At 45.4% G+C, this 11,991-nt stretch overlaps 1 protein-coding gene across 10 annotated transcripts in view; it reads left to right on the top strand.

Annotated features, from left to right (window-relative positions):
* The window catches only part of VASH2 (vasohibin 2), a 36,815-nt gene extending 28,415 nt beyond the window's left edge, over nucleotides 1–8,400 (top strand). For all 10 annotated transcript variants that reach the window (XM_055084080.1, XM_055084081.1, XM_055084085.1 and 7 more), the window contains one exon: nucleotides 7,176–8,400. In XM_055084080.1, coding sequence (XP_054940055.1) covers nucleotides 7,176–7,248 — 73 coding nt within the window. In that variant the 3' untranslated portion in view covers nucleotides 7,249–8,400. The remainder of the gene's footprint in view (nucleotides 1–7,175) is intronic.
* The last annotated feature ends 3,591 nt before the right edge of the window (nucleotides 8,401–11,991 follow it).

Below are 11,991 nucleotides of genomic sequence, written 5' to 3'. Positions count from 1 at the left end.
ACCCGTGTCCCCCGCATCGGCAGGCGGACTCTCAACCACTGCGCCACCAGGGAAGCCCCGTCTCTGCTCTCTTCTTTGCTGTTCACAATGTTTTTTTTCCTTCTCTTTGATTTCCCTTCTTTGTCATTTATCTCGAGGGCACTTCGTGCCTCCAGTGGGCTTTACTCACCCTGCTGGAGACCCTCAGGGTCACAGAGGTTACTCAGCCCAGTGAGAGTTGTCCTTTCACTGCTGGGCCACAGCTGGATGAGGGAATTCCTTCTCCGTTCTATCACCAGGCTCATGAAGATGCCTCCAGGCAACTGGCTGAGTGAGACCCTCAAGTCATTTCTCAATGAAGTCGTAATGTAGTCATAGGAGAAGCAGTTTGGTTCCATGATCTAATCACATCGAAGATATTTTGAATGGGGCCCAAGAAGTCATTCTCTATCGACCCCAAATGAGAAAATCTCCCCAAGGGGGGAAAGGGGAAAATTGCCTTCACATGGAACGTAGCAGGGGCACAAAGAGGGAGAGAAAACTAGGAAGGTTATGGAGGGAGAAGTAAAACCTCCACGATGATGTGGGGTTTCTTTCCAGGAGCCCAGAGAAGGTAGTCTCCAACTCAGGCCCGTCCTGCTTCATTCCCCAGGGGATTTCATATGGTCCAGGGTCCCCGGGGATGCTTGAAGAAACCAAGATGGAGTGATGGGCCTTATCGGGAAAGTGAGCCAAGTGCCTCCAGAGCTGACGATGGAAACAGTCATGCCGGGTTGGGGTTCCTACAGGGGTTCTCTGCCGTGGAAAGGGGAGGTGAGATCAGAGCCTGGAAGCTGTGCCCTGGAATCTCAGTGGCCCATGGCTCTTGGTCTCTGGCCAGAGCTTCTGCCTGGGGAGGGCTTGAAAGAAAGGGCAAAGGGCTGGAGGATCTCTTCAGAGCCACATCTCTCTTGGCTCAGGCCTGTCTGTTCACATAGCAGCCTCAGCCTTCTGCCCTGTCAGCTGCCAGCAGTGGTGCCTGCGGTCCTGGGAAGTAAGGAATGTGAGCGAGGGGCGGGACTGGCTTTGAATGAAGGTGACAGGTGGGCGGGAACCACCCGCCATCCCAGTGGCATACCCGCATGGGCCCTGAGACCTATATCGGGGCCTGGCCTGACTGCTGCCAGACTAGACCAGAGAGGAGGGCCTGGGGTCTCCCTGAACTTGTGACTGCTGGGCCAACACCATCACTGATTTAGTCCGTTCCACACCCTTAACACTGAGGACCGAGAGATGAACATTGCTCCTTTACCATATATCCCTTTCTCGAATCCAGAGACCACAAGGATCACAGCTAAACTGGTCCTTGCGAGCGTGTGGTGTGTGAGGACGGTGCGTGTGAACATGGGCACGTGCACCCCCACTCTGAGGGGTCGTGACCTCGGGAAACAGGAGCAAGAAGCATGAGCAGCCTGACTGGTGGTCTGTGCGCCCCCATCAGGCGGCCCTGAACTGGACAGAGCTGGGCCCTGCCCCTGAATCAGTATCTCACACTCGTAGGGGAGAAGCAAGAGGTAAATTTCCACTGGAAGAAAGGGGAATGGATTGTGGCTCCACTGAGCTGCCATCTGTCTTGATAACCTCAAGACTTGCAAGGTGCTTGGCACAAAGTGCTGCTTAATAGATTCTTGTGAACGAGGAAGTAGCAAGCAAGTTTCAGGAGCCCTGCTGTCCGGCTGCCGCTCAGGCCCTCTGACCCATCCTGCCCAGTGGCAGCTTGGGGGCTGGGGAGTGGAGACGTGAGGAGAGGAGATGCCCCAGACACAGCCCTTAGTTAGAGGGACAGAAAGGGGACTGGGTGGTTTTAGGGAAAACCCCATAGGCTTTTCCTCCACTTACTGCCTCTTTCCTGAAAGTCAGTGTCACACAGACGCACACCAACTCGTTCAGCCCCAGGATATGATGTCCGCGCTTCTGTCCCCAACATGCTGCCATCACTTTCTGGTTCTGATGCTTCTTGCGGCTTCAACGCCAACATCCAATCTAGCTGAGCTCTTCCTCGGCCCTGAGGCTGCCTCAGGGTTTGTGAAAGACACGATGTGCCACCTGGAGATGGTTCACTCTGCCCGAGCTGTCAAGGTGTAGTTCGCGCACACTAGGGCGTGTGGTGAATACCAGCGGCGCGTCTCACAGAACACCTTCTCCGTGGAACAGTTGGCCTGTCCTCCCCAGCCCACCTCCCCCTCTGCACAGCTCCGCTGCGGCTGACTCCTGGGATGCAGACCTGAGGGTGGGGCTGAGGGTGGACCTGGGACCAGGCCATCAAGCCGTCACCCTGGTTCACCCTGGATACAGTTGAGGCTGGGTTTTTCCATTTGTGCTCGGAGAGGAGCACCCCCTTTTCCATCCACAAAGTGCATCAAAGGAAACCTGAAGTCCCTACCCCGCTTCCCCTAAAGTGGAAGGTGCCCGAGAGCTTTCCAAAGGAGAATCCTTTGATTTCTTTTCCTTGATTGGACTGGGGAGGGGTTTGGAGAAATATATTGTTCTAAAATAATAACCCTGGATCTGATGCGAGGTTCTGGGCAAGCGCAGACCCGGCTGAATCATCATCCTGGTGCTTGTATTTCTTAAAAATAACCCCCCTTGCAATATTCTAATTATAGCCAGGGGAGCACTTGGAAGAGGCCTCTCCATACTCAATAGCTCCCCCAGCTCTGGCCCTGAGATGAGCTGGCAAGGACTGAACAGTATTTCTGGCTAGGTCCACGGTCAGGTGGCATGCTGTGATAACCCACTTCTGCCCTTCGCCAGGCCAGGAAATTGTAGCCAGTGTTGCTGAGCGAGAAAAGGGTTTCACCTTACGGATGTGTCACCAGGAATCTCAGTTTAACTCATTTTCTGCCAGTGTTTGTTAACCTTTTTTTTTTTTTTTTCCTCTTCTGGGTTCTGGGCTCTTGGGGGGAGGTGGGAAGGGTGGAGATACAGAGGAAGGAGACAGCTTAGTCCCTTTCCATTGGAGACCCCCAAGCTATCTGTCGTTGCAGAACCACATTCAGCTGTACAAGTAGGCAGCGTCCCCAAATAGCTTTCGGAGATAAGGTAAAGCCTCTCTTACACAGAAAAAAAAAAATTCTTCCTACTTGTTACTTCTTCGAATGGTGTCACGGTGGCTTGAATTCCTGGCTTAGGACTTCGTTAAAATAAAAATATCCCATGACAAACGTAACAGAATGAAGTCCTATCAGCCGTTTACACGTTAGTCAGAACTAGACCAAAATTTATTGAGAGGTACAGGTGCCACAGTGGGGATTCACAGATGAATTTACTTGATCCCTGCTCTGAAGTTGTTTGCAGTCTCTGAGGCAGGCACAAGGATCATGAGCCTTCGAGATTCTTTAGCAGATGTACAAAAGGAAAGACCAGCGCATACAGAGCAAGTAGCAGTGTGCTGTGGGGAGAGGAAGTCAGAAAATACTGCAGGGGAGAAGTGGCATCTGGGTTGGTTCTTGAAAGGATGACAAGAAGACATGCAGGAGGCGTTCCAAAAGCCAAGGTGCAGAGGCAGGAGTGGCCTGATGTCATCTTCAGATGCTTGGGAGGATACTTCGCGTGGGGATGGGGGTCAGTTTGCATCTTGGTCAAGCGCATGGGCTCTAGATTCTGGGGAAGAACTCTGGTTTCCACCACTTGCTAACCACACGACTTTGCTTTGAGCAAGCTTCCTAACTTTCAGTGCCTCCCTTTCTTCCCCTGTAAAATGGGTAGTAACACTATCAGCGCCGTAACGTTATGGTGAGAATGAATTCACCCGTGTAAACTGCTTAGAACAATGCCTGGCCCAGAGTAAGTGCCTAATAAATAAAAGCTATTTATAATGGTGATTTCTCAGCACCTGGAAGGTGTGGGGAACTGGTGGAAGTGATAAGGAAAGGTTTAGAAAAAGGAGGCCAAAGAGCCCCAAATTATTTATTTATGTTTGGTCACACTGCACGGCTCATGGGATCTTAGTTCCCTGACCAGGGATCAAACCCGGGCCCCTGGCAGTGAGAGAGCTGAGTCCTAACCCCTGGGTTGCCAGGGAATTCCCATAAGAGCCCCTCATTAAAGTGCATCTGTTTTCAAGGGTGCTGAGAGCAGAACATGGGAAAGGTAAAGGGAGAAATTTTCAGGGCACAGAAAGTTCAAAAAATATGAAAATTCTGTTCCTCAGGGCTGAGGGGCTCCAAAAGGAGGAAGCCAGGAGAGTGGCCAAAAAGTGGCTTCTGAGGAGGTGGCAAGCGTGTGGTTTGTGCCTGTGGCCTGTTGCTGCAGTGACCCCAGGGAAGCCCTCGTTACAGGGCTGAGTGGGTAGGGTTTGTTCTCTCCTTGACCTACCCTGTCGCCTGTCCTGCCACTGACTTTCCAGCAGGTGCTGTTGGTCAGAGGACCGAGGGAGAGAAAATAGGTCAGTGCAGATTTATCCCAACACCTGAGAAATGATATGAAGCTAGGGTCTTACTAGCATTATTCTCATATAGGAAGGGCAGCACCTTTGGAGTCTCAGAAGGAGGAGAGGTGTGACTTGGTGTTGAGAAAGATGCCAGGCCAGGAAGAAAGCATGTGCGAGAAAGGTTCGGAAACTGGGGTGAGCTAATTGGTAGGTGCTGCAAGGACTGTGGAGCGAGGGATTCTCTTGTTAAGCACAAGGGATTGCTAAACTTTCAGAGGCAACGGGAGATCTAAAGAGCTGCCATGGTGGAAAATTATTTCAGTTGCTATAGGGAATGATCCCTATTGAATCCTTCTCTAAAGCAAGGAATGCACATGGGTACTTCAAGCTTATCCTTTGGCCAGTGGATTTTTAAAAAAAAATAAATTTATTTATTTATTTTTGGCTGCATTGGGTCTTTGTTGCTGCACGTGGGCTTTTCTCTAGTTGCGGCGAGCGGGGGCTACTCTTCGTTGCAGTGCGCGGGCTTCTCACTGCACTGGCTTCTCTTGTTGCGGAGCACGGGCTCTAGGCGCGCGGGCTTCAGTAGTTGCAGCACGTGGGCTCAGTAGTTGTGGCTCGCGGGCTCTAGAGCACAGGCTCAGCAGTTGTGGCGCACGGGCTTAGCTGCTCCGCGGCATATGGGATCTTCCCGGACCAGCGCTCGAACCTGTGTCCCCTGCATTCACAGGTGGATTCTTAACCACTGCGCCACCAGGGAAGCCCGGCCAGTGGATTTTTGACTGCTGAATTTTCTAAAAGTGGGGCACACTGCGGAGGGGGGAGTAATTTACCTTTCTAACCACATTTGCCTTAGGCTGATGCTAACTTGAGGGGAGTCCCCTTGAGGGAGAAAGTCTCATATTAGCTATTTCTAAAGACAGCACCACGCCAGGCAAGGAGACAAAACAGACTTCTTTCAGGCTTTATTACAAAATGAACAAGATACTGATACATACGGACTGTGAACCTGGCTTGTCTGCAAAAACCCTAGTTCTCCCACATTAGTTGGCCAAGGACTAGGGCAGAAATATAAGTTTGTTTGAATCCTCAAGGAAAAGGGTGCTCCCTTTAGCCGTCAACTCAAGAATGGCTCTTGCAGTGGTCCCTGGGAGCCACTCTACCAGGCCTGAGGCAGTGGCTCTGTTTATAGGGAATGGCTCATCTCTAGAACATGTATGCGCTGGAGGACACCATTGCCCTGAAGGTCAGAAGCCTTAGGCTCTTTGATACAATGAAGGGTGTAGGCAAGGAAGTATTGGGAGTTCTACCCACAGTCGACCATATTTATCAGCATCATCTGTGTATCCTGGGCACCATGAGAAGATACACAAAGGAATGAGAGGCGTGATTCCTGACCAATAAAGCGGGGCACGTGGTCCAGCTGAGAAGTAAGCCCCGTGCAACGGAGACAAGAAAGGTTACAAGTTACTTTAGTAGTGCCAAGTAGCAGGTCAGGGAAGGGGTTTCTGTACCACTTTGGATAATCTAGTTTCAGAGGGGATGATCATAGACTGTTAATGACTATTCAGAAATGGGACATCTCTGAAAACAAGAAAGGGAGGGAGAGAGGGAGGAAGAGGGGAGAGGGAGGGCCAAGGAGAGAGAGAATGAGAATGAGGGGTGATAGAATTTGTTGCCGAAACTAAGCCTGGTGTCCTTTATCGAGCAGCACCCTAAGTAGAAGCCTAGCTGTTGATTTCTCGTTCTAGCAACACTGAATGAGTTGGACCACATTCATGCCAGGGGAAAAACAAATTTACTGCCAGGAAATCTTTCAAAGGTATAAACCAAGAAACTTTTAAAAAATTATATTTTCATTTTGGTCTCTCCTTTTTTTAACACTTAAGACAAGGTTCAAGTGTAACCTAAAAATGTCTTTGATCTTCTTGTAAAAACGTGAAACTTTTCAATTAGAACTCAGACATACTGGTTTACAATCTGGGTTATGTCTTACCAAAGAAGGTGAGGAGGAGGCTCATTTTAAAAATGGAAGAAATTGTGAGATAAATCATGAGAACACTTAGGTATGTTTTATATTGGGAAGTCACCTAGGAGGTATCTTTAATGAAGACAGATGATGTGCTACTGAATGATTTCTTTCCCCACCTTGAAGTACCTTCTTACGACTTCCTATGAATGCTTGGGTGTACTGTCATATTGGAAAGTGCTTGAGAAAATGTATTTAGGGAAGAGAGGTGATTTGCCACTGAATGATTTTCCACACTGACCTGCTTTTACAGATGAATTCTAAAAGATTCATCCTGATTTTATACCCTCAAGCCTGGAATAGTGACTGAGAATCTCCACAAGAACCTGAGTCACCTGAGACATCTTGTAGGTGCTGGGCTTCCCCAGGGCACCGTACACGAGGAGGCCAAGGTTTCTAGGAGAATTTGGTTCAGATGATCAGTTCTACTGTAGTCAAACTTTTTTAGACCCTTGCGAGGTTTACAGAAACTAGGTTTCAGAAGTTACAGTGTGACCAAATTCAGGCTTAAAGTTGAACAAACTCATTCAGCAACCTGTAAATTTTTTTTGAACTCTATCTACATTGAAAGCCTATTAAAAGGTTCCTTAAAACCTATAAAGGTGGACTTCAGAAACAAGAGGTGGAGTTGGGAGCTAAGGCTGGTGTGTGTGTGTAGGGGGGGGCAAATACCAAAAGGGTAGAGGTCCCTGACAATACTAAATGATCTTTCTGTATCCCTTCCCCTCTCGCCTACCATCTTTCTTTTACCCTTAGGCCTGCACTGCCTGAAAAGAAGGTGGCTGATCTCAGCACTCTGAATGAAGTGGGCTATCAAATCCGAATTTAGGCTAGCCATACAGCCAGCCAACAGGGCTTCTATGGTGCTTCTGTCTGCACTTTACCCAGCATCTTCAGGAGGAACTGCAACTATTTATTAAGAACTTGTGAATTTTATTTGTAAGGGTTCACTTGGAATAGACTCTGAGTGGGTGGTAAAAATTAACTTTAGAAAATTCACGAAGGGACAACCACGAAAAGGCTAAGTAATAAACCCCACTGGGGTCAGACTGTCTCCCTCACTCCAGATAGAAAGGATAAGACCATAACTGTAGTTTTATATTTTCCCATTTACCTACATTCTTTTACTTGTTTTAAACAACAGTAGTAAATGTTTATGAAACTCTCCCTCCCACTTTTGATATAGTAAGGTAACTCAATCAGTATTAATGTCTTTTTCAGCAATAACGGCAAAGATTGGTGGGGTTTTTTTTTTAAGCAGTCAATATTACCTCAGCATCTTGACATCAGATATGCAAATTTAATGGTGTTTTGTTTTTTTATATTCTATTTGTATTGTTTCCCCAATATTTTCCATGGGGATCTCCACAAGGTTCGGAATTTTTTTCCTGGTGCACACATGCGATGAAATTTAAGGTATTATATGCAAGTGTTTTACTAAAAAAGCACTGAAATTCTTCTGGCAATACGGGAAACCATTTTCAGGACCTTGGAGTTACTTTTCTTAAATCTTTCTTAAAGCATTCACTGACAGCAGTTTTTTGTTCTTTCAAAACAAAACAAGAAAAGCACGTTCAGAAGCTAGTCGATGTTCTGTCACTAACATTTAAACTTTGCAGAGTCCAGCAAAAAGCACACAGGGTCATGAACTGTTACACAAATTTAGCAGTATTGCAATTACCTCTGACAGTAACACACTCAAAGGCACAAGCCAGGAGTGAATCAGCAGGTCTTGAGAACCAGCTAACCTTGCTAATCCCATTTCACCTGATTTCAAAACTCTAAGTCAGGCCTCGATTCTGAAGGACTCACTGTTGTTAGAGATGTGTTCTAATGTCTTATATTAAGACCAAATACGACACGATGTGATTATTTTCCAGTACCTTGCTTTTAGGTACCACTTCATGATGCTTAGGAACTGGTATTGGAAAATACAATGAATTAGAGAAGCAGAACCTTTTTTTTTTTTTTTTTTTTCCCCCGGTACGCGGGCCTCTCACTGTTGTCGCCTCTCCCGTTGCGGAACACAGGCTCCGGACGCGCAGGCTCAGCGGCCATGGCTCACGGGCCCAGCCGCTCCGCGGCATTTTAGGTACCACTTCATGATGCTTAGGAACTGGTATTGGAAAATACAATGAATTAGAGAAGCAGAACCTTTTTTTTTTTTTTTTTTTTTTCCCCGGTACGCGGGCCTCTCACTGTCGTGGCCTCTCCCGTTGCGGAACACAGGCTCCGGACGCGCAGGCTCAGCGGCCATGGCTCACGGGCCCAGCCGCTCCGCGGCACGTGGGATCTTCCCGGACCGGGGCACGAACCCGTGTCCCCTGCATCAGCAGGCGAGCTCTCAATCACTGCGCCACCAGGGAAGCCCCAGAACCTTTTTTTTAATGGAAAAGTCTACAGGTACAGTGTTAACACCTTATAGTGTGATTTAGTCCATGGAGCACAGTATGAATATCCGGCCTGCATATGGTAGTTACAGTGTAACTTCTGGCTGCAGACCACACAGAATAACTCCAACAGCACATACCAAGTCTGTATGTTATCAGGAGTACAGCTTCTGTTTCATTTGTTTGATCTTAGCAACCATGCCAACTGATGAGACCAAAAGGCATATTTAAGTCTACTAGTCAACAAGTGTTATTTCAGTCTCAGTGCTTCCCCCTCTGGTTTTCTTTGACTGAAGTGTACATCTCAGTTAGATTTAAAAAAAAGCATAAGTTAAAAATTCGGAACTTAACCACCTTCCTCAAGAATAGTACTGTCAGTTAGCAGAATTTAAAATGAGTTATCTTTAATCTTCACAAGATGAACCCATTTGCAGCCTCATGGCCACATGTATTTAGATGTTTGTAGTCGCCAGTGAATCATTTCATTCTCATTCTAAAACAATACTGACCTAGCTCTCTCTCTAGATGAAATACCATCATCTGTTTATCAATCTGAAAATATTATATCCAATAAATAGACTGCTTATAACATTGCAATCATTCTAAGAGCTTGGAATAGGATTTTCCAAGTATTAAGTAAGTACTGTCCAATCTAAAATATGGAATGCCAATAGTTGCATAGCCTCTTGTTTCCCACAGAAAAGGGGAAAGGAATAGGAATACAACCTGTTTCTAATATGCTGATGTATAAGCCTTAAAACTGCCAACTGGCTTGATGATTCAATTAGTAACCTGATTTATTCCACACTCATTACTTGATTTTAAGATTCATTTCCCCAGGGCTTCCCTGGTGGCGCAGTGGTTGAGAGTCCACCTGCCGATGCAGGGGACACGGGTTCGTGCCCCGGTCCGGGAAGATCCCACATGCCTCGGAGCATGTGGGCCCGTGAGCCATGGCCGCTGAGCCTGCGCGTCCGGAGCCTGTGCTCCGCAACGGGAGAGGCCACAACAGTGAGAAGCCTGCGTACCACAAAAAAAAACAAACAAACAAACAAAAAAAAAAGATTCATTTCCCCAAAGCAAGAGTTAGTCACAGAAACATGAAAATTAATTTAAAATGTTCTTGGTTATTATTTGTATTGCCTATGGAGTATGTTAATTTCTAAAAGATATGAGAAAGGCACCAAACTCCTACATTCTACTGAAGTAATTTAATTGATAAGGCAAGAAAAAAAAAAGACATGATTTACCCCCTAGAACTGATTTTAAAACTGGCTATAATTCAAAAGATAAAAAACAAAACTATGAAGTGATCTGAAATCTGGTTTTTAACGTTATTAATGCAAGAGAAATTTTATGCTTAAGCCATTATGGACATGCAAAGTTTAAATGAATGACAGAAATTTTGATTCTAGACTACATGTTGTGCTGTTTTGAGTACACTTTATTTCAGAAAGTGATATTTAGTATTTTCTATACACTCTGAAATCATGAGCATTTCACTTTTTCTAAGTCAATTATTTCATAAGGATTTTATTAATAGATATTGGTAAATAGAACTTTGGAAATCTTAATTCAGTATTCTTACTATACCCGAGGCTTTTGTAAGCTATAGTTTTATGTACAACCTTGTACAGTTTTTTTGACATGCAATTCAGAATCTTGTTTATTCTTTGGACTTTGTTCTGGCCAACACGTTTTTTTAAAATCTTTTAAGAAAAACTGTGACTGTTTTAGTGGGTATTTTTCTAAGTAAATGAAAACTTGTATAATGGTATTTTAGAGAATGCCAGATAAGTGCATGTTTCAAGTTAATGTTTTTCTCATCACTTGTATGTTTATACACAGCATGGGACTTTTAATAAAACCATCCTGGAAACTCAAGGATTGTTTTCCTTCTAAAAATATAAATGGTGTGATTTTTTTTCTTATTCCTCTTATTACATACTTGTCCTAGTAAACTAATTTATCACTCTCTCACCCTTGTTGTCCACAATTTTCAGACTCTGTATTAAACATCACTCTATTTTGGTGTATCTTAATTCACTTATATTTTGGTATCACCCTAAGTAATAAAGGCTGAAAAGGGTAATGAAACAGTTTAGAAGAGGCAACAAGTCAGTTACACAGCTTAGTACATCTACCACAAAACCTTCAGGCACAGATGTACTAGTACAATAATATAATAGGTAACTTAGAGGGAAAAAGTGCAAATGACTTGACGTGAATGTTTCTCCAATCCCTTGAACTCTCTGGATCTTAGTTTTTTTATGAAAGCAAAGGGTTAAAAGCAGACAGCTGCTAAATTCCAAAAAAGATGATTTCAAATACAGTAAAGCCAAAATTTCATTACTCCATAATATATCCCTTTCCATTTAAAACTTAAATAGCATAGGGAATTCCCTGGAGGTCCAGGGGCTAGGACCCTGCTTTCACTGCCATGGCCTAGGTTCAATCCCTGGTCAGGGAACTAAGATCCTGCAAGTCACAGGGTGCGGCCAAAAAAAAAAAAAAAACAACAAAAAACCACACACACACACACACACACGGACAGCACAGTGCTTGAGACTGGGAGATTTGGTTTCAGCAATTAACCAAATTTAAATTAATTTAATTTTGGCAGATAAATACAAGGATCCAACAGTTATTAACTCTTCTGACCAAAAAAAGTAAAGACAAATGGACGTTAATTTTAGTGGAGCTTTTTTTTTCTTTTATAAATTTAATTTATTTTTGGCTGCACTGGGTCTTCACTGCTGTGCACAGGCTTTCTCTAGTTGCAGCAAGCGGGGACTACTCTTCGTTGCAGTGCGCAGGCTTCTCATTGCAGTGGCTTCTCTTGTTGCGGAGCACAGGCTCTAGGCGCACAGGCTTCAGTAGTTGTGGCTTGCACGCTCAGTAGTTGTGGCACACGGGCTTAGGTGCTCCGCGGCATGTGGCATCTTCCCGGACCAGGGACTGAACCCATGTCCCCTGCATTGGCAGGTGGATTCTTAACCACTGCACCACCAGAGAAGTCCCTAGTGGAGCTTTAAAAAGCTATGATGCTACATGGACCCTTTGGCCTCCAGTACACAAAATAATACTTCATTCTATAAGCTAAAGTAGAAAGCAATTTTATGGATTAACTCTATTGAAGTGAAGTGCATGAAAAGGGCCTAAAATCACAATATATTAATCAG

This window comes from Physeter macrocephalus, chromosome 4, assembly GCF_002837175.3.
Source record: "Physeter macrocephalus isolate SW-GA chromosome 4, ASM283717v5, whole genome shotgun sequence".
Lineage (NCBI taxonomy): Eukaryota > Metazoa > Chordata > Mammalia > Artiodactyla > Physeteridae > Physeter > Physeter macrocephalus.
This window is presented reverse-complemented; position numbering and strand designations above follow the sequence as displayed.